This window comes from Pagrus major, chromosome 4, assembly GCF_040436345.1.
Source record: "Pagrus major chromosome 4, Pma_NU_1.0".
Lineage (NCBI taxonomy): Eukaryota > Metazoa > Chordata > Actinopteri > Spariformes > Sparidae > Pagrus > Pagrus major.
The window spans coordinates 26,668,900-26,690,420 of NC_133218.1; the positions used below are offsets into that span (position 1 = coordinate 26,668,900).

The 21,521-nt window shown below is 40.7% G+C and overlaps 1 protein-coding gene across 1 annotated transcript in view; it reads right to left on the reverse strand.

Annotated features, from left to right (window-relative positions):
* Positions 1 to 19,908, reverse strand: part of LOC140994851 (chromodomain Y-like protein 2) — a 31,429-nt gene extending 11,521 nt beyond the window's left edge. Inside the window, exons 1-2 of the mRNA XM_073464668.1 lie at positions 19,784 to 19,908; positions 3,588 to 4,188 (exon numbers count right to left, since the gene is read on the reverse strand). Of these exons, the coding sequence (XP_073320769.1) occupies positions 3,588 to 4,188; positions 19,784 to 19,807 (625 nt within the window). The 5' untranslated portion in view covers positions 19,808 to 19,908. The remainder of the gene's footprint in view (positions 1 to 3,587; positions 4,189 to 19,783) is intronic.
* Between the last annotated feature and the right edge of the window lie 1,613 nt (positions 19,909 to 21,521).

A 21,521-nucleotide genomic window follows, 5' to 3' on the forward strand; every position in this document is an offset into this window, starting at 1 on the left:
CATTAGGAAAGAAGTCAACAATACTTTCAATAATTTTCAGGCCCTTTTTCACTTCACACGAAGAAACCTTGACTTATGAGGGCAGTGCAATCTCGGGAGGACCAACATTAATCCAAGAACTGTTCTGAATCACCTACGTTGATAAAAAGGTTTCTGTGAACGCTGAGTAACACAATCTCAGCTGTGCACTTTCATCAGCCGAATGGATGAAAGACGAAAAAACACAAGTTAAGCGATGCAAGAGTCCTTTATCTTAGATCCAGTGATGCAGCGGTAGGAAACAATGACGCACCAATGGGCCAGACATCACTCAGGATCTGAGTACTCAAGCACCATTTTTCTCACCATAGCAAGTAGTATAGTGCTTTTTTGAACATTACAAAATGCAATACAAAAGCTGAGTCTGATCTTTCAAAACAAAAAAGCCTTTTGCTCTCAGTGGAGACTGCGGAAAAGCCCTCAATGAGATCCTCAGTGTGTGCTTTTAACCATGAGTGATTTCAAGATTAATAATGCAGTGAGGCAGTAGAACCAGCCAGTGGTCATAGACAGAAACAGCAACAGCAAACGGATTGAGCTGGGTATTATAACAACAAATTTAGGTACTAGTAATTTAGGCTGAAGACAAGAGAAATTGGTATTAAATAGTTAAATCACTTGTAAGATTAAATCATTTCTTAAATGCAGACTCAACATAAAATGTTTCAAATGACAGTTAGACTTTGTAAATTGGGGTCAATTCCTCTAACAAACAGAATCATCTGGAGTTTGACTCTGCCATACAAAATTTAATTAACACGGATTTTGTCTGTGACTCCGAGTCTGTGTCAATTCAATTCAACAGAGGAAGACCATAAAAAGTGATCAGCCTGATTAGATGGGCTATCTAACTGCTTCAAAATGTTTTTCTGGTCACACTGAGAGTACCCCAGAGGCGTGATGACACGATGCTATAAATTTCTGGACAATCAACACATGCTGTCTGCGACTGGTGCGACCGTTACCAAGCTGATTGTCATGGAGATATTTGCAGCCTCTTTTCCTCATTCCAAAAATTTACTGTAAGACTTTCTTTCATGCCGTTGCAGGTTTTAATTTGGTCATATGCTCAAAAAAAAAGATGCAACAATGACTGTACAGACACCACAACAGAAATGAATTTTTCTGTGGTGACAAACAAACCTGATGGGAATGTGTCATACAAATTTCTATTTTTCGACACAGAAAAACATTTCACACATCTATTTCATGAGCCAGTTGCACAGAAGAGGGACGCGCGGACCAAGAGCTGCAAGCAAAATCCCGCACACAGTTATTTGCGATGCTTCCGTACTAAACCTTCATTGGGTTTGTCTGGCCTCGTGTGCACATTTTGTCACCAGTCCACAGTCAGAGAGACACTCTGTCAGAGTAGCATGTTAACGGGCGGAGCCGAGGGTGCTGGATGAGGTGAGCGGGGTAGTCTTTTGAGGATTAGGAGATTAGGATCCATAATAGCTCCTACACCGGTTAGGTTGGTGGACCTAATGTTCTCATACAGAGCCGCTCTCAGATGAGATCTCACAATCGCTCATTAAGTTGCAGTGCTTTGAAATGAGTGAAAACCGACAGATAACATATGGCACTTTTATGGAAATGTTCTGCTTTCGAGTTCACATTATGGTGTGCTGACCTTGAATTTGTGATGTGGCCTCACTGCACCCATCTGTTAAATACATTCGGTAACATGACTGAAGTAGATGGGAGATGAGCAATAACACAAAGTGAAACCAACAATCATGGAGAGAGCACAAGCACATAACAATCATATCAATATGCACATATTATGCATACTAAAGGCAACAGAGGACAAAACTTTCGGTGTTATGGACAGTAAGAATGCTCAAACTGTATATTAATTCTACCATTTATCTGTATATTTGGTATTTCAAATATGGTATATTCTGTTCAACAAGCCAGGATGCCTTTTTTAAAACTGATGTAATGATTAACTATTGTGGTGCAGCCCTGGACTGTGACCCACAAGTGAAATTCAAAGGTGTTATCAGCTGCTGCTGTAATAAAGAACCACAGTACGAGTAGTGTGTCAGCAAAAGTCGCTATGGTGTAAAAGTGAGCCTATACTGTATTTATCTTTAGAAGCAATGCAATCTGTCGTATAACAGTGCCAGCGATCCGCCTCCAGATTAATGCAGAGAAGACCAAAGAGCTGGTCGACACCAGTGAACATCCAGGGAATGGACATTGAGATAGTGAACTCTTACAAGTACCTGTGTGTTCAATCTCAACAAACTGGACTGGACAGACAACACAAATGCACTTTACTGGAAAGGTCAAAGCAGACTTTACCAGCTGAGGAGACTCTTTTTTGACTCTGTTGTGGCATCAGCCATTTTCAGTGGTCCGCTGGGGCAGCAGCATCACGACTGCTGACAGGAAGAGACTAGACAAACTGATCAAGAAGGCCAGCTCTGTCTTGGGATGTCACCTCGACCCAGTGCAGGTGGTGGGAGAAAGGAGGACGATAGCTAAGCTATTATCCCTGATGGAGAACGGCTCCCACCCTATGCAGGACACTCTGAGAGCACTGGAGAGCTCCTGACTTCTGCTGTCCACTTACATTTCAAGGACAAAAATCATTCATTTGAGGACAACAATTTACACATCGTGGCCAGAGAAGACAGATGGTTTGAAAGAGGAGTAAAGGAATCCATCTATGTCAAACTGGAACGGCCGTCTTTCAACAGAGGAGGTGGCCTATGACATTACTTATCACCCACCTACAATGCAGCACTGAGTTCCCTCCCCAGACAGCTTAACAACCATTCACACCTGGGCTCACATAGCCCTAGCAACTCACATGAAGGCCGGTTGGGTGAACGACTCACAAGTGGCCATGGAGACTCTGAAACTCAGAGCTCACACGTGACTTTAAGAGCTCTGCAAGGACACAAAGCCTGCAACTCCCTTCCAGTTAATTAAAACTGAAGAAGCCTCTCGGATGAGAGGTGAAACATCTTCAAGTCCAATTGCCTACGATATAGCACTCAGAATTGCCATGACCTGGATGACTGAGAAACTTAACTTATTTATTGCTGTTTTAATTGTTTCTAATTGTTCTATTTTTGCTATCCCCCTTTGCTGCTGTAATATTCGAAATTTCCCCGTTGTGGGACTAATAAAGAATTATCTTATCTTATCTTATAACAGGAAATCTCATCATTGTAACCTAATAAAAAAGATTTTAATACAAGATAACAGTATGCAATCTACAATGAATCAGTATGTATAGTTTGCCTACCTGCCTGGTAAGTTATGAACATTTCATTACCTGTTTTATTCATAAAGTCCACTCTCCAGTACATTTTCCATTAGAACGGAACCAATGCATCTGCATGGCTGATATCAGCTTGATTGGCTTTATGGGATATATCAGTATAACAGCCAAAAAGTAACAAGACATTGCAGTACAGAGAGCACTGACAAGTTTATCTCACAACTGTCCTAAAATGTCCCACTCAGTTTTTTAAATATCACCTTACAATATCAACATCTGTCTAAAAATCAGCAATTTCTTAACGTCTTACCTAGTTCAGTGATGAACTGCTGTCCAGTGGTATCCGTGTCTCCTAGTTCTCCATCCTCTCTGTCCAAAGGCAGTCTATGTGGCCTTGGTGCTGTCCTGTACATGAGAGGCTCCATCTCTCCATTTTGGAGTCCATTATGAGGAACCCTCGCTGGAGGAACAAAGTGAGGCCCCCCCGGTGGAGGAGCCTTGTACGTCATGGCTTTATTGATTCCTAAAGCATGTTTCCCAGGCGCTACACCCACCTTCCTCTGCTTCTGAGCGTGTCCTGATCCTCCACTTCCAATCCCTAGAACACTTCCTACTCTAACGCCAACAGCTGGACCACAAGTCCTTTTCTTCTTTCTGGCCTCAGAACGAGCTCTGGAGTTTTCAGCAGCCGATGGGTGGCTGGTGACGCGAGGCTCTTGACGGCTTTTTGCAACTTTGGGACGTTTGTGTGTGTGCAGTGTCAAGCTGTTGAACTGGTCAATAAATTCCTCGCAGTGCAGTAGATGGTGCTCTGGCTCCCATGTGTCCTCCTTACTTCCATAACCTTTCCACCTTATCAGGTACTCCCACTTACCCTTTTTGTTCCGCCTTTTGTCCACAATCCGCTCCACCTGAAGGCAGCACACAGAGGGAGAGAGGCAATTAGAAAGTATTTTAATCATTAAAATCAATGTAAAATACACATTTACTAGGACTTTCCCCTCCAAAAACACTGCTGTTTTTAAGAAATTAAGAAAAATAAACAGTTTGTCTTGTTATGATAAATAACACAGTGCATTAGAAGAGATTTATATTATGTTAAATAATCTCTAAAAATAAAAATAAAATACTGAATGCATTCCCATTCTTTATCTACAGAATTTAACACAGGCTATAAAATCTGTATCTTTAAAAAGATCTTGGCTGATTCCGATTTTGATTTTTTAAAAGTCTGACCTGCCGATTCTGAATAAAATGTGACCGGCACAGAATCGGACTTCTCTGACACTGATCAGCCGGTAGCCTGTCATGATTGTTCATGCTAAAAACAGTTCTGGTCCCTGGCTGATCGATTGCTGCAAATCTATTAATAAAAAACAAAAAAGTGATGCTGGGCTTTCTTGTTTCCTTTAACGTTTACATTTTTGGCAGAATAAATAAATTACTATGGTCAGAATGCATGTATAACTGAGGTAATGTATTTTGGGGTCACGAAAAACTCTCAAGAAAGAGTATTCTTGAGGATGAATTCTCTTGTTTTTGCTGTGATGGCACAGACAGCCCATAATGACGAGATATACTGAATTAAATCCATGAAGGTGACTCGAATGGACTCTCTGCCCTCTAGGGTGCCCTTCCAGTGCCCTTCTTTGCGTATAATGATGTACGTTTTAAAGTCGAATTACATTTTGAGATGTTGCCAGGGAGTGTCAAATCTTAAAAAAGGTACATTTTGTGACATATGCCGAGATTAAGATAAGGGCTAATTCCCTGCACAGGAAAGATAAGAGACCAGAGAGGAGCTGAGATGAGCTGCAGGCTGCTATCATGAAGAAGCCTTAAACATCAGCTTCTCGAGGTCAAACCAAAACTAGAAAAGCATGTGAATTTTACAGATATACTAGGAAGAAAATAGCCATTATAGTACAAGTGTTGTCATACTCTAGATTGTGTCTGTCTTTCTCCTCTGTCATCATATCTAGTGAAAATTATAGGTTATTCAGTGCATGCAGAAAGTAATCCGACCCCTCACTTTTTTCACATTTTGTTATGTTGCAGCCTTATGCTAAAATCTCATCAATCTTGCATAATCCCTTGCACATTTATTAAAAAGGAAAAAACTGAAATATCACACTGACATAAGTATTCAGACCCTTTACTCAGTACTTAGTTGAAGCACCTTTGGTAGCGATTACTGCATCAAGTCTTCTTGGGTATGACGAGACAAGCACTGCACACCTGGATTTGGGGATTTTCTGCCATTGTTCTCTGTAGATCCCCTCAAACTCTGTCAGGTTAGATGGGGACCATCGGTCAACAGGCATTTTCAGGTCACTTCAGAGATGTTCGATTGGGTTCAGGGCTCTGGCTGGGCCACTCAAGGACATGCCGCTGACAAACACCCCCAAAGCATGATGCTGCCACCACCATGCTTCACAATGGGATGTTATTGGGCAGGTGATGAGCGGTGCCTGGTTTCCTCCAGACGTGACGCTTAGAACTGAGGCCAAACGGTTCAATCTTGGTTCATCCAGACCAGATAATCTTGTTTCTCACAGTCTGAGTGTCCTTTAGGTGCTTTTTTTTGCAAACTTTCACTGAGGAGAGGCTTCCATCTGGCCACTCTGCCATAAAGCCCAGGTCGGTGGAGTGTTGCAGTGGTTGCATGGTTGTCCTTCTGGAAGTTTCTCCCATCCCCACACAGGATCTCTGCTCAGCCAGAGTGACCATTGGGTTCTTGTTCACCTCTCCGACCAAGGCTCTTCTCCCCGATTGCTCAGTTTGGCCGGAAGTTTGGAGCAACCTTCTTCCATTTGGGCATTATGGAGGCCACTGTGCTCTTGGGGACCTTCAATGCAGCAGAAATGTTTTTGTAGCCTTCCCCAGATCTGTGCCTCGACACAATCCCGTCTCTGAGCTCTGCAGGCAGTTCCTTCGACCTCATGGCTTGGTTTTTGCTCTTACATGCATTGTCAGCTGTGAGACCCTATATAGACAGGTGTGTGCCTTTCAAAATCATGTCCAATCAATTGAATTAACCACAGGTGGAAAGTCAAGGTGGAGAAACATCTCAAAGATGATCAAGAGAAATGGGAGGCTAAATTTCAAGTGTCATAGCAAAGGGTCTGAATACTTATGTCAATGTGATATTTCAGTTTTTCCTTTTTAATACTTTTGCAAAAATGTCTAAAATTCTGGTTCTGCTTTGTCATTATGGTGTACTTAGTGTCGATTGATGAGGGGGAAAATTAATTGAAACGATTTTAGCATTAGGCTGCAACATAACAACATGTGGAAAAAAGTGAAGGGGTCTGAATATGATAGAGCAGCTCAAATATTCCATCATTTGCCAAAAAAAAAAATAACTATGATAGTGTCGCCTACCATTTTCACACAATGTGACTAATCACTCAAATAATAAGAGTGAGAATCACTTTGCAATTCAATTTGATTGCATTCAACTTGATTTGCAATTCAGAAGGTGCTGCTGAGACTCGAGCTGAAATGTCTGGGCTGTAAGCTGCTCTGGTACAGACATCTCTTTTTTAAAAGAGACGAATACATTGGCAGAAAATACTGACTTTACTTACTGTACACTATACTGTGAAAATCATGTCAAAAAATCATAATGTGATCAGTTGATCCTCGAGTCCAAATTTTAAGAAATTCTCTCGAGGCATTCCAGCGATATTGTGTTCAAGAGAATTGAACGTAACTGGGGTCACAGTGACCTTGAACTTGGACCACCAAAATCGGTTCATCCTTGATTCACAGTTGATGTTTGTGGCAAATTTGAAGACATTCCCTCAAGGTGTCCCTGAGATATCACATTTACAAGAATGGGACAGACGGACGGACAGCCCAAAACATAATGGCCATTCAGAGGCATAAAAACACTGACCGAAGCCTTCTTAAGGGAAAGAAAACAGGAGGCCTTGTTTTATTTTAGACCACTGGTCCATAAAATTACTTAAGACAATGACACATCATCTCATTACAAAGAATATATAACACACAGGACATGTCGCATCATTAACAGTCATACATACACACCACCATAAAACATAAGACATCTCACTTGTATAACATGCAGGTTTTCTGTTGGATACTTATAAATAAAGTTCGTATCACTGGCTGACATAAGGAGTACATTTATGCAGCCAAACACATGACGCGCGATAAAAAATCACACCAATAACATCCTCAGGCATCATATATGGCTCTTCTGATTTTACAGCAGTTATTGACTGCATTACAAATGCTGGATGCAAATGTTTGGTCTTTAAGACTTTAAGAAAAGTTTTAATAGGAGTATGTTAAACAATACTCACAAAGACATTTAGAAGTAGCATTGAAAATGGTTTGAAGGTTTCATCAGAGGCTTTAGCGCAGCTGTGCTAGTAAGTGCTCATCAAGTTCTCAGATGTGCTGCGCACATTAAGAGGAGTAAACAGCCTTTGAAGGGTGAGCCGCAGGGGTGTCACAGAAATGAACAGACGATTAGGTTGCTTACAGTCCCAAACAATGTCACACTTAACAGCATTGCAGAAAGAGACACAGGCAGAGAAGAGAGGAGAAGGGAAGAAATAGTGCGAGGTAAACTTGTGTACACAGACTGGAGAGGTTTAGAAAGTATGAGCTGGCAGAGAGCGAGGGCAATAGTCTCCTCTAACACGAACCAGTAACGGTACTGTGTTCATCACATGCTGTGTATAAATCCTGACAAACCATCAGTACAAATGTTGACATGAGGAGCAAACAGTAAGACTAGGTTTACATGAAGCTGTCTGGTTTTTCAACGTTTTCAGGGCTTTTTGTGGAGACCTCTGCCTACGTAAAGACCGTCCGTAGCCCCCACTTCTACCCCCACTCCACTCAGCACGCATCTGAACCACAGATTAATTGTAAAATCTTACCATCATATTATGAAATACAGTTTTACTGCCACTGTTACTTTGTAAAGTAATGATTTCCATGACAGTGATAATGACAGTGACTTTCAATGTTGATAGGCTACTACTTGTGACACGTAACCAATCAGATGGTGCTGTGGGCGTGACATTAAGTGAGACTACAGAGGGTTGACTGCAGACTGAGAGAAGCTGCTACATCAGAGCCAAGGGAGCACATTTTAAAATTAATTTAGCACTTTGATTTTTTTTTCTGATCTCAAAAATGACTCAACCCTTGATTCAAACTGTGATAGGATCCAAACCGTGACTTTTGTGAGCCATTGCACTCCTAATCGCCTTCTCCCTCTTTGCAGTTGGCAAACAATAGCACTGTGAATCACAGCTTACAACAGGTAAGTGGGACATAAAACACAACGTTCTGCCCATAATTTATAAATAAAGCTGTCTTATAAAGTTAAATTTTATTTAACTGCCAGTTAAAAGCCAGGGGCTGCCAGTTTAAAAGCCAGCCTGCTATTGGAGCAAAGATCCACAGATAACAGTAGTTTGTAAAATGTCTTAATGGTGCTGATAAATTGACCAAACCTATTAAAAAAAAAAAAAAAAAAATTAGCAAGAACAACCAAATAGGTCTAGAAAATTGTACCAGCCTAGTCCAGTTAAATGATAACCAGCTACACTTACAAGCTCCACAGTACTAACACCACAGTATAACCAAAACCCCTGAAAACATTCAGCTCTATGCAATGACCATTGGCATCACACTGTGATGTCCGACTCCTACTTAATATACTCGATTCATAATGCTTTAATACACTGGAAAAATATTACTTTCAGTGAAATCTGTATGTTTACAACAGGCCCTAGACCATTCAGCTACTGCAGCCTTCACATCAGTGTGTTCAGGTAAACATAGAATTCAAAACCACTGTTTTTTAAGTAAAAAAACATTTTCTTTTTTTAAGTGCTCAGTGTAAAAGTGTGGTTCATATTGCATTGCTACATCCTGTTTAACTGACCAAGTGTAAATACCAGAGGTTGCTGACACACACAGTTCTACAACGCAAAGAATGGTCACGCTGGCATAGACATTTTGCTTAAAGTTAATAAAGTTAAATTTTGCTTTCACTTTTAAAGGACTGAATTTAGCTTAGGAAAAAAAAAAAAACCTGTTTGGTTAGGTGTAAAGTGAAATGGGTCACTCATTATGCCGAACCCACTGCCAGAAACGTTATCGTCTTGGTTCAGTCTCATTGCTCTCTCAGCACAGTTTTTTGACCGCCGCAGGGAGCCGTTTTCAGTGAAAATGCTCAGATAAACTGACTGCACACTATCTGTCCAGCACCACATCACAGGCAGACAATGTTAGTGACCAGATTGTAAAAACAGTGGAGCGTTTAGCAAATCAAGAGCCAGATATTTCCCTCAGGAGTCAGTGAATACCAAATGAAGCATTAGTGAGAGTGAATACTGAACTTAAATTCATCAGGTGGCAAGAAACACAGCTCCAAATTAATGGTAATGTCGCTCCATGTGTGCTGGATGTGCAAACTGAAACTGTTTGTAACCATTAGAATTTCATAATATAATATGTTAATGTTTAAAGCTTGTTGAGGTGACTTCAAGTGGGAAAACAATATATCAGCGAAGGGAGGTTTAGGTATAATGTTTTCTGACACATCCATTTTTTCTTCCCTCTTATGTTCATACTGAATTTTCTGGTGCCCAATTCTATTATGATCAAAGCCTCTCATCTTTCCTGCCCAAGATCACCACTGTAACTGCCGTTAAGAGGAAATCTTTTACATGTGGAACTTCAAGTAAAATTGGACCACCCTATCAATAATTACTGCTTTATTTTTGGCCGTGTGCATGGTAGCAAAATGTCTTCGTGGGCACAATCTGTTGGAGTTAGCCCATAGTTTTTAGGACACTGATGTTTAAGGTGAAGGATCATCACAATAACATGTTTCTTAATATCATAAATAGGGGTGTGAATCTTTGGCAATCTCACAATTCGATTTGATTTTGACTTTTGGGTGTGAACCTATAACTGTTCATCTGCTCCACCTCTGCTCCATTGATGTAGACAGGGGGGTGGCTCTTTGCCTCCTTTTTTCTAAAATCAACAAGTAGCTTCTTGGTTTGACTGTTGTGCTATTGATTGTTCTCTGGCAGAGATTGTTGATTTCCTTCTTGATCATGGTGTCATCCACATACTTCACAGTAGGGTTCTCTTGATGTATTCGAGTGCAGTCATGGGTGTACAGCGTAAACAGGAGGGGGCTGAGCACACAGCCCTGGGGGCCTCGGTGTTGAGCACCAAAGTAGAAGAGGTGTGATTGCCAAATCCGAACAGTCTGGGGTCTGTTTGTGAGGAAGTCACAGTGTGGTACTCAAGCCCCGAGAGTTACATTTTCCAATTAGTTTCATGGACGAGATTATACTGACATTGTTATGGCTTCAACGCCAAAAGCGTTTGGTCAGAAAACAATAATGGATCCATTGACACACTTTATTTCTAATTTGGCAGAAAGGAAAACATGATGCAGCCAAGAGAGATGGAGAGACGCCCTGTGCCTAACTTATGTTAATATTCTATTGTTAACATATAAATTGGTTAATGGTAAGTCAGTGTAACTGGGCAGTCGGCTATGCCAACTTTGGAAAAATTTGCTTAGCCTGGCTGGCTGCTATTTTTTCCTGCAAAAACAGTTTGCAGTCGCAAAATAATGAATAATGAATAATGAAGCTTGGCAGCTACTGTTGGGTGGGTTAATGTGTAAGCTGGAGTTCGTGATCATAAATTGCCCTCTTGTCTGAATGAAACCTATTGGGAAAAACTGTGTTAAGATTTCAGACCTGTTCCCCAATGTGTCTAAATGCATATCACGTGTTGCTGCTGTATCGTTTATAGCCTGCAAGTTTATTTATTAATATATCTGGACAAGAAAATTGTTATTATTCTTGATCCGTTTTCACTTACTTGTCCTTACCAGAAAACACTTGATGGCAAGCCCTGAACATGTCATGTATTACAACTACTATCCAGTCAAATTACAGTGGTTTTAAAGAATCCTGCATTAAAATGTCTTAAACCAACCAGACCTTGTTATATACTTTGTTGAGTTGTGTACTGACATTATCCCAAATGTTCCCAACACTGTTCAAACCCAGAGAAATCCACAAGTTTATTCAAGGTAACCGCGGGTTTCATTTGGTCGCCTGTCGCTCTAACTTCTGGGAGAGAGTCAGAGAAAGGACGACCAGCAATGACACTTAATGTAACACGAATAAAACTAACACATTATGCCCATGAACATTTGTGCATGTATTTATGCTAAATAGAATTTTTTTATTCTATTTAGCTATTAGTTTCCACTCTAAGACCATGTGCTATGTCATGCTTGATGATCGATAACAAAATAGTAGGAGGAAGTAAGTGGTGTTAAGGCGTATTAACACACACAAGCCCAAGGTCAGACATCTATTTATAACTGGAAAATTCACTCGTATACTTTTGCCACTGCCAACACCATTTCTTCTTATGTTGAATTTTCCATGCAATAATAACAATAAACAGACAAAGAATAAAAAGCATCCAATTGTTTGTTAAAGGAAAAACTCTAGCTTGTTGCTAAATTGTTTGTTTTCTTTCGCCTTATTTGGGTGTATAAGTTATTTCCTAATCCAAAAATGTCACAACAAAATTCCATATCTTTTCAAAACTTTGACACTAAACACATTACAGTATTTTTTGCTTTTTTAACTGCCTCACTCCTACAGTTATTAATGAAGAGATAATTGGTAGTGACTCATCAGTACGTTATCACTGTACAATACATGGAAACTGCACCGTAGGTATATATAGTGACAAGACCATTAGCCCCTTGTCTCGGCTGGAAATCCTGCTTTCGGCTGAAGCCGATCAAAATTTTCAATATTTTCTACTACTGTGCTAGATTCGAAAAGATGCCTGCTTTGTTCATTCAAAGGTACACAAACGTGAAAATTCACCAGATGGAGCATCATGTGTCTCTTTACCCATTCACTTCATTGGAAAATAGAGGGGACCTGACACTGCCTATTGTTGCTTAAGTCAGAAATGTAGGATGGTTGGAAAGTTTAAACTGACAGTTTAAATGGAGATGTGGCTGCAACCGCTAATCATTTTCTCAGATTCTTTGAAATCTGAGCTTTGGATGGGAGAGCTGAAGGGGTGTCACTGAAATGAACGGAGATTCAAATGCTTACGATCCCAGCTGGGGTCACACTTAACCATGTAACAGCATAGCAGAGACACATGCAAAGAAAAGGAGAAGAAAAGTGGAGGAGGAAGAGAGAAGGGCCAAGTTGCTTACAAACATCAGAGAGCTTTAGTAACACTTAGCGATTAAGTATGAGCTGGAAGAGTGGAGGAGGGCATATCCTCCCCTCAGCTGCCAAATTCCTTTCTCAGCATCCTCCAGCCCAAAACATAGTGAGAACAACATAGGCTACAAATGTCTGTCAGGGATGTCAAGACAGGCGTGTAATGTCCACTGACATCATATTTGGGTGTGGTCATAAGTGTGCTCTGTTTCACCTGTAACCACACAAAACAGTGATGTAAGGGTGTGCCTTACACAACTGTCTTGTCATCCCCGACAGAGAACAATCCACACCCCTCCCTACATTATCAGGTCTGTTCTGACCTTGATCGCACAGAAATCTCACTGCTGAACTGAAACCTACGAGCTCTCATTCACTCACAGAGAATCATTCCAGCAACTGACTGCATAATAAACTGCTGTCTTAGTTAATCAGACACTACACAGTGCACATTCACACAAAGCCATTTTCTCTCAATGAATCTGGCCCCAAGAGTCACAGCTGTGCTTTCAGCTCGGTGGTCTGGCTGTTCTGAAGCGCATTTCTCCGGCACTGGTCAATTCTGCTCCTTTGCTCTTTTCTAATTAGGGCAGAGATCTTTATAATAACCTCAAGACTTTATAATGTAAAGCATTTTATGTTTTCATATATTAGCAGAACTTTGCTTTTTCTGCAATACTGTTAAAGTTAAAAGGGCCAGAGCAGTGACACTATTTCTAATTATACCATTATCAGTGTGTTTTCTTGCCAGATTCGCTTGCAGCACACGCAGAAATAAAACAAATGCTTAAAGGATTGCTGCAGAATGCGAGCCCGCTCGGAGGTCCGTGCCAGGGCGCAGTCCTCCTGCGTGTCTCCGGTGTGATATGAAGAGGGTGGAAAAGAGTACTGGCAGCTTGGGAGAAGTGCTAGTACATAAGAAAAAGTCACTATACACCAATGAGTAAAATGTAAGAGTACCAGCCAACTTAGAGCACTGCAATGACATATATAAAGATGAACTCGGGCAGTGAAAACAAAAACTAGAACTACATAAACCATCTTTGGGAAAAATGTATTTAATTTCATCTACTCTTTATTTGCCATGTACTTTTGTGGCTATTCATGCCTGTCCCTTAATGTGCCTTCAATGTGTGTCATGTGTTGCTGCTGTAACATTTATGGCCTGCTAGTTTATTGATTTACATATTTGAACAAGCAACTTATAATAATGTTGTCAACCTGATGGTGCTCAGGGATGACCTAGTGTTGCTTAAGCATGATTGAAAAGGCCGTATGTCAGCAGGTGACATAAGCTGCCAATTTGCATATCTGTGTGCCATTATGCAACTCTAATGAGCTATTATCATTTTTCACGCTGCTATCATTTTATTTTCATCTACATCTAATTTTAAAAAAATACTTTATATGGAGTCCGTTTTTTATATGTGGAAATCATGAATAAAGAGGATCTAGATCCTGGAATAAAGTCACTATGCAACTCTGTGCAAAAAAACAACAACAAACTTTTATGCCAAAGTTAAATCATTAGAAAATAATCAAAGGTAAGGTTCCCCAGACCGAGATCACTAATTGGTCATTAGGAACACACATTTACATTTCATGTCATACGTCATATTTCTGTCTGGCTGATGATTGGAACACAGGGCTCACTATACTTCATCTGGGTACCATGAATGTCTGTGCTTTTGTTTTCTATCTATCAAGCAGATGTTAAGATATTTTTTGTAAAAATAAAAGTGACATGAAAAGGCATGATTAATGGGTGAGAATGTAACAAAAGAAAGGTGATAAATCAGCAGCTGCGGCAGAGAGGACGCTGCTGATGGGTCTGCAGCTGCAGAGCTCCATGTCCAGAGAAGAAGTGATGATCCGTCTCATGTCTTTACTGGTTAGGGTTTGCAACACTGTACCTCAGCATAGTTAAAAAAAAAGATCACATCTACCTAAATCAATCACTGATTTAATGCACCACCTGTCGAGCACACTATGTGACCCAAATCAAACATGCCAAAGATGTTGCCTGACCAACAGGTGCGTGCTGGTTTTGGCAGGAGGCTGAATGCTAAAATGCTCACGGTGGAAGACCCAGCAGTTATTTCTACATTTGCCACATTTACTTTTACATTTACAGGCTGCCTTTGTGGGTCGGTTCTGCTCCCTCTGTCTCAGCAAAACATACTTTTACGCATCAGTGGTCCAGCTCTCCTGACCTGTATAGGCTGCTTTTACACTGTGTTTAGCCATGTTTGTATATTTCTTGTGTTTGATTCTTTGGGATTTTTTTCTTTTTGTTCTTATTTATAGAGTCTGGCTTTGTGCAGCACTTTGGTCAGCTGCAGCTGTTTTTGAAAGTGCTTTCCAAATAAAATAAACTTTAACTTAATTTAAGACAGTAAGCCTCATCCTGCTCAAAATGTTTGACAAGTTTGAGGAGCGCAGTGGGACAGAGAGGCTGAGTGGACCGGTTATGAAATGCACTGAGAATGGTCAAGCAAAAACGTTTAACCAAGAGTGGCTTCAGGAGGATTTGGCACAAAATTTTGTCCACACAGGTGAGTACAGTATCTCTATCAACAACTATTGTGTTGCCTAGCAACAAAGCATTGTGTGTGTTCACTACGCGGTGTGTAAGAGCCGTGCAGCTTTCTTTGCTTAAGTGTGTCAGATTTAGGGACAGAAATGGAATATAATATTCATAATCATGTTTCAAATCAAATATAATGACCTGACACTAAGAATTGTGTTGCTCGTTTCATCTGGTCCGTACTAAGGGAAAAAAAATGACACAGGAGAGAACATGAAGAACTCGTTGATTCGCCAGTTTTGAGTTTTGCCGATTCTCCTCCTGCATCATTAGTGCAACCTGACCCATGTAACGAAATCAAACTCCACAGCAATTTATGCCGCACGTTAACACTTCTGGGGCCATATTCATTAAGCCTCCTAGTACAGAGAGTTTCTCCTAGTGATGAAATTCAAAGAAAATTCTTAGAATTATGACTTTTTCTCAGAACTTTCTCTTACAGTGAGAAGTTGATCCCAGTAAAGATAAAAGTTATTCACAAACTATCTTAGCCTTTAAAGAGAGCTCATACTGTGAAAAACAGTTTGGAGGAGGGAGGAAAACTTTCAAAAACTTCAGCAGTTTCTTCAGCAGAGAAGAAAATGGTGGAAAGACAGAGATGTAGGAGAAATATTCTCCAAATGCTGAATGACAATGAGTTAATGAAACACTACAGTTGAGATCGTGCAGGGATATTAGTGATCACAACACTAAGATATTTGGCAACTGTAAAAATGCAGCAGTGCAGCTGTGATGACTTGGGTCTGTCACAACCTTCCATCAGCAACCTTCCAATTACAGCGCTCTCACATCCCCCCCTCCTGTCGCTTTAGACTGCAACACATCACACTCCTCACTGGTGCGCACAACCACAGGGAATGAGGCATTTATCTGCTGCACTATATTCTCCAGGGCCTGCCTCTTGGTTTGCGCTCTAACACCGGGATGGAATTGTCCTTTAGAAATGTTTACATTAAGGAAGCCTATTAATTACTAGCATGATAAATGATTGTGAGCATATAAATGTAACAACTATTTGCATTTGAATAGGCTAATAGGCCTGCAATTTTAAACAGCTAATAGAGATATTCATTACATAAAATAATATTCATAATTACACTATATCTTAATGGTAGGGCTGTGCCAAATAGCCTTTTTGGGGCTTCGAAACTTGAGTGAGAGGTTAATATTTGAAGCTTCAGAGGCAGTCGGAGAGGCCTTTTGTCTTTTGGTCAGAACAGGACCAAAATCCATAATATGTAAGCCATGAAGAAATTTCTAGCAATTGCAAGACAGCTAATCTGTTACCTACGTTTTTCAGATGATAAATCAAACTTGTAGAAGATTTGTGATATGCAAGTTTCCTTTGGCGTATCTGGCACTCAACTTTTTGGGGTCATCTCTGCAAATTTTGAAGTTAAATCAAACCCTTGCCTTCTCTGACATCTTGCTAGCTTTCTAACTTGCGAGCCTGGCTGTCGCGCAGCCACATGTCACTAGTTCAGTGCGGTGGTGGTGACTTTAAATCAGAACTGTGACACACAAAATTATCGAGCTTAAATTTCCTTGTCTAAGAAAGAATTACTAATGACAATTAATATTATGCGTAATTAATAATGTTGCACTTCTACTACTGGGTTATTTGGGATTTTTAATGTAAGGCATAAATAAAAATCAAAACACTGATGCCGGTTACTGTGGCAACGGTAGAAGCCTCCATGCATTTGGGTTAATAGAGTCTAAAAATCCTATGATTAGGATGATCCTAATCAAGAAGTGCTTGAAATGAAGTGCTTTTTTATATATTTCTTTTTTTGATAACCAATCAAAGCTTTTAAAAGAATCCATCACACCTAGCAACAGCATCAACCACGCCTCCTCACTAAGATAAATTTTCCTAAATCACTCCTAGGCGAGGACTCCTTGCAAGAACTGACTTTTGATACCTAATTTTGCAAAAATAATGATTTCAGACATTAATTACAGATGGTTTAATGTCATCATATGTTCAGCACAACTCACTTGTTAATTCCATCTTCCACTAAGAAAGAGAACAATGGCCTTGTTTACTGATAGGTCAATAAAGCATGCAATAGTTCAGAGTGACACTGTATTTTAGGAACATCCCCACTGGAGCACGAGGCACAGCCTGTTGTGCTTTAAGACTGAATATTGAATCTGGACAGATCATTATAGGTCAAATAGTGAATTATTTTTCACTTTCCACAAAGTACTACATTTCAATATCCAACCATGTTCCTCAGGCTGTCTCACGTAGCCCTGGAGGTCACTGCTGGCTCATCCCACAGCCTTTCAGCCCGAGCTCCATCTCCCTCACTCCCCACCGTCTTCTTTCCAAAATATGGATTTTCTATCTCTGGAGCTCTAAAGACGTCTAATGACCAAAAACCCAGGCTTCACAATGTTTTTTTTAGAAACCTATGAGTGATGTCAAGATGTCCGTCCTCATTGAAAATTTCCAGGCTTATTATCAGCTTGTGAGGTTGGCCCAGTTCATTTGAAATGAGTGAATCCCTCCTGTATAAATGTGTTAATGAACATACAAGAGTCTATCAATACTTATACTACATCTCTTGAGTTATTCTCTTTCACTTCATCCCAAACTGTCATAACAGGACACAACTAAACAAGACAGAATGACAAAGAACTGACCGGCCCTACCAACCACAAAACAAAGCACTTCTACATAACATTATTAGCTGGTTTATTGGTGCTGGCACAATGTAAAGACTCCTCGAGCTTATTACCATAAACACCAACAATATGTCACCGTTCTCCTTCTTAAAATGTTTATTTTAATCTTTTTTTTCTTTCTTTTTTTTAAATAAAAGCCGTACAGCACAAGCAAGCTCTTGTCAGCTTCACAATTTGGCCACTCTGAACAGAGCTGTCACCCATGGCGCTGTTGTCATGATCGTAGGGAAACAGCCCAAAGACTCAGCTGACTCTCGACGGGCCATGACTGCCAACTCATTGCTACCAGCAAAAATAAATCATGTTTTGTTCGTTATAAACCAGAAACCTGTTGGTACAGGCTGCCACGTGAGGCAGATTTCACATCAAACCAAAAGTTTGTGTGGAATAAACAGCATTCTCAATCAGGTAGTCCAACTTCAAAACAAAAGTAGAATATCACTCACTGCTAAATCATTTATGTAACGCTACATTCACTCGTCTCCGCACTGACGTGTATGTTATTACCCACTCAGATACCTGATGACATGAATGTGGTATAAAACAAGCAAGTTTTGTTGCTCGGAGGGTTTACCCAAATGAAAGAAACATTATTAATGAAGCAGGTTAAAATCCACGTTGTAATATATTGTATACGGCAGAAAAAGTAAATAAATAAAACTGACAATAGCCCAAAACCATTGATATGGCGGGCTCGGGGTGGAGGTGGGAGGGGTGTGTACTAATATGGACTCCACAGATCCTTTTTTTGGCAGCACTGTGTCATCATATTCTAAATTAAAAGTGTTTCCAGGAGAAAGAGCAATAATTAAAAAATATATTAGTCATTGGGCCTAAAAGGCAATTACCAACTGTTTCTCACTAATTTATTCTATTGTCTTCCAACTGATGTCTTCTTGACTCATCGTGCTGCGAGCAGATAATGTTATCTGCTCGAACACTCACGAGAGGATCCCCGACTTTCTTTGCAGATGGACGTTTTACGTGGCACGGTTAAAAAGACACACTGCTCAAAAATAAGTTAGGGATATTGGGAGATGGGTGCATCAACGCATACAAATATTCACAGAACACAAAACAGAAATTCAGGTAAACCATAAAATATCCAAACACCTCTAACTAATTCTGAGTAGATTTTTGTACTTTTAACAAGAGAAAAAAACTTATTTGTTCATCCTTTGAGGTCATCAGACACTGAACCCCCTCCACACCTCTCTGTGTCACCACCATGCACTGAAACACATGACACCAAATCACCATAACAAAGCCAGCAAATGACAGTAAGTGGCTTGATGTAGAAACCGGGCTTCACGCGAATTCTGGCACCGGTTCCAAGAGTGATGTTGCGCACGAGGGCGGCGTGACCTTCGTGCCACCCATTTGAGCAACTTTTACACTGTCGGGAGTCCCCGCATTCGCAAATTTCACACATGGACCACGAAGAAGAGGCTCACGCAGGACCTGTTTACACGGCTCGGACGAAAATAAACCGGCGTCTCATCTTCTGTGCAGAAAACAAGTCACGGCGTTTTGTGCGAGGACAGGGCTGTGATGACAAAATATGTTCTGGCATGTACGCGCACCTTCAGGACCATCACTCCTGTCTGTAGCTATTCACCATGTCCGTCCGCTCCGCGCTGCTGCTGTCACTTTACCACGACTTTCAACTCGGCGACAGCCTGAGGAGTTGAGCCCGTACATGACATCTCGTCCATTTACTACAGCCGTGAAGAATTATGTCAAAGTATATCAGAAGCGACGTAAAGTACACGCGTACATTAACCAGCCTCGTCTTCGCAAAGCTTTGAGAAGGGTTAGTTTCGCCTGTTAAAGGGCTTAGTACACCGCTTTTTTACATACGCGACGCCCTCCCCTTTACTTCCTAATTCCATTATTCGTCAATATTACAGAGCATTTCCCCTGGACGTGCTCTTATCCTACCTCGTAAAGGTCTCCTGAAGCCATTCTGGGGTGCGGACTCCGGCGGCGCGGCGTTCTTGCCTGCCTTGTTGGCTTTTTTTTGGACCCTACTCTCTCGGTGTTTCGGCGAAAGCCCCGATAGACGGGAATTAGCGAGCAGCCTTGTTATTCTGAGCAATCCGCAGTAGCAGATCAGCAGACAGCGTCAATCGAGCCCGGCGCTCTGCGATGGATCGCTCCACACTTAAAACAAACAACCATCGGGGCGGTGCTGTTTACCCAGACCCAAGTGGAGGACTGAAAATTAGTCCCCGGCAAAGAAAGAAAAAAAAAAGAAAGAAAAAAAGAAAAATGCACAAGCTGATGGTCTGCATGCGCCCTGCTCCTCTGAGCTCTGTTGCAATCCAACTACTCAACGGGAGGTGATATGGTAGATGTGTTCAGAGACACCAGCTGAGGTACTTACTGTTGTGTGACCAACTCTACCTGTCCACTACCTGAGCTCATTTTTACCCTCATTTAGAGTCATTAGGACACATCAAGAACAAATGAAGTGGAGCTATCTGTAATGAATGGTGACTTACTGGAGGCTGCAGAGCTGTGCTTTTGTTCAGTTCACTACCTTACAACAAATCTCCATCAATTCAACAATATATAGGCCTTGTTAAAGTGTGTTAATTATATTATTATAAAGAGAATGTGCAGGCATGTAAACAATGCATGACTTCTTTTCATTTTACAATCGCCCCTGTTGCACCCAATGAAATGATCTCATTCAACAAGGACACCACTGGCCGGGTGATCGTGACATTATTGTTGTTGGACCACATGACTTAGCATGTCCTCATGACTTATTAATTACTGGAGACTTTGAAGTGATGTGGCTCAAACTGAAGATGTAGTCACAGTGTAATGAACATGCATACACTGTACTTTCGATCAGGGTTGTCCAAAGTGGGGCTTCGATTGAGAAACGATTTGGCCCACCAGATGTTTCTCGAGAAACAAAAAAAATAAAGATTTATTAAAAAAGATTTATATAAAGGTATAAGGCTCTTTAACTATGTATTATTATTATTTTGCGTGTAAGTGACTGTGCAGGAAGTCAGTCACTACCTTTCACAGCAGCCATTTTGACATGAAGTAGGAGGTAAACGGGGGTTACTAATCGCATAAATGAAAGTTCTGTTCTCTTAGTGACAGAGCCTTAATTAACGTGAATAGTAACACCTGTGTTTACTTTCTTTTTCATGTCAAAATGGCTGCTGTGAAAAAGTTGTATTAAGAGAACTTGGGATCCTGCTTTTGGGCTGTGGCTCACCATTAATTTTCAGTTTTGACTCTCCAAGAGAAAGAGTCTGGGCACCCCTGCTTTAGATCATTAAAGGATGGTTAAGTCTTTGTCTTTTTCCTTTGGTGTTCTCCATTTAGTTCCCACTGGAGATGCCTTTAAGTTTAAGTTTGCCTTTAAGCCTTCAGTGTTTTTTATACCATTCACAATAATGGAATAACAATCGACAGTCATTGATAATTACCCTCAATATTCTTTCTTAAAATATTATACTAAGGAACCCTTAGTCACCACCTTTCATTTACATTTTAACTGAAAATGTAGTTGAAAAACACATTTCTGAGAACCTGTACAACATAACAAATGCCTAGGAGCATGTGTTCGAAAACAAATTTGGCCTGTTTCACATTATTGGTACCAGGGTCTGGGGGAAGGAGCTCAGTGCAGATGATGTGCAACTGTTCTCCA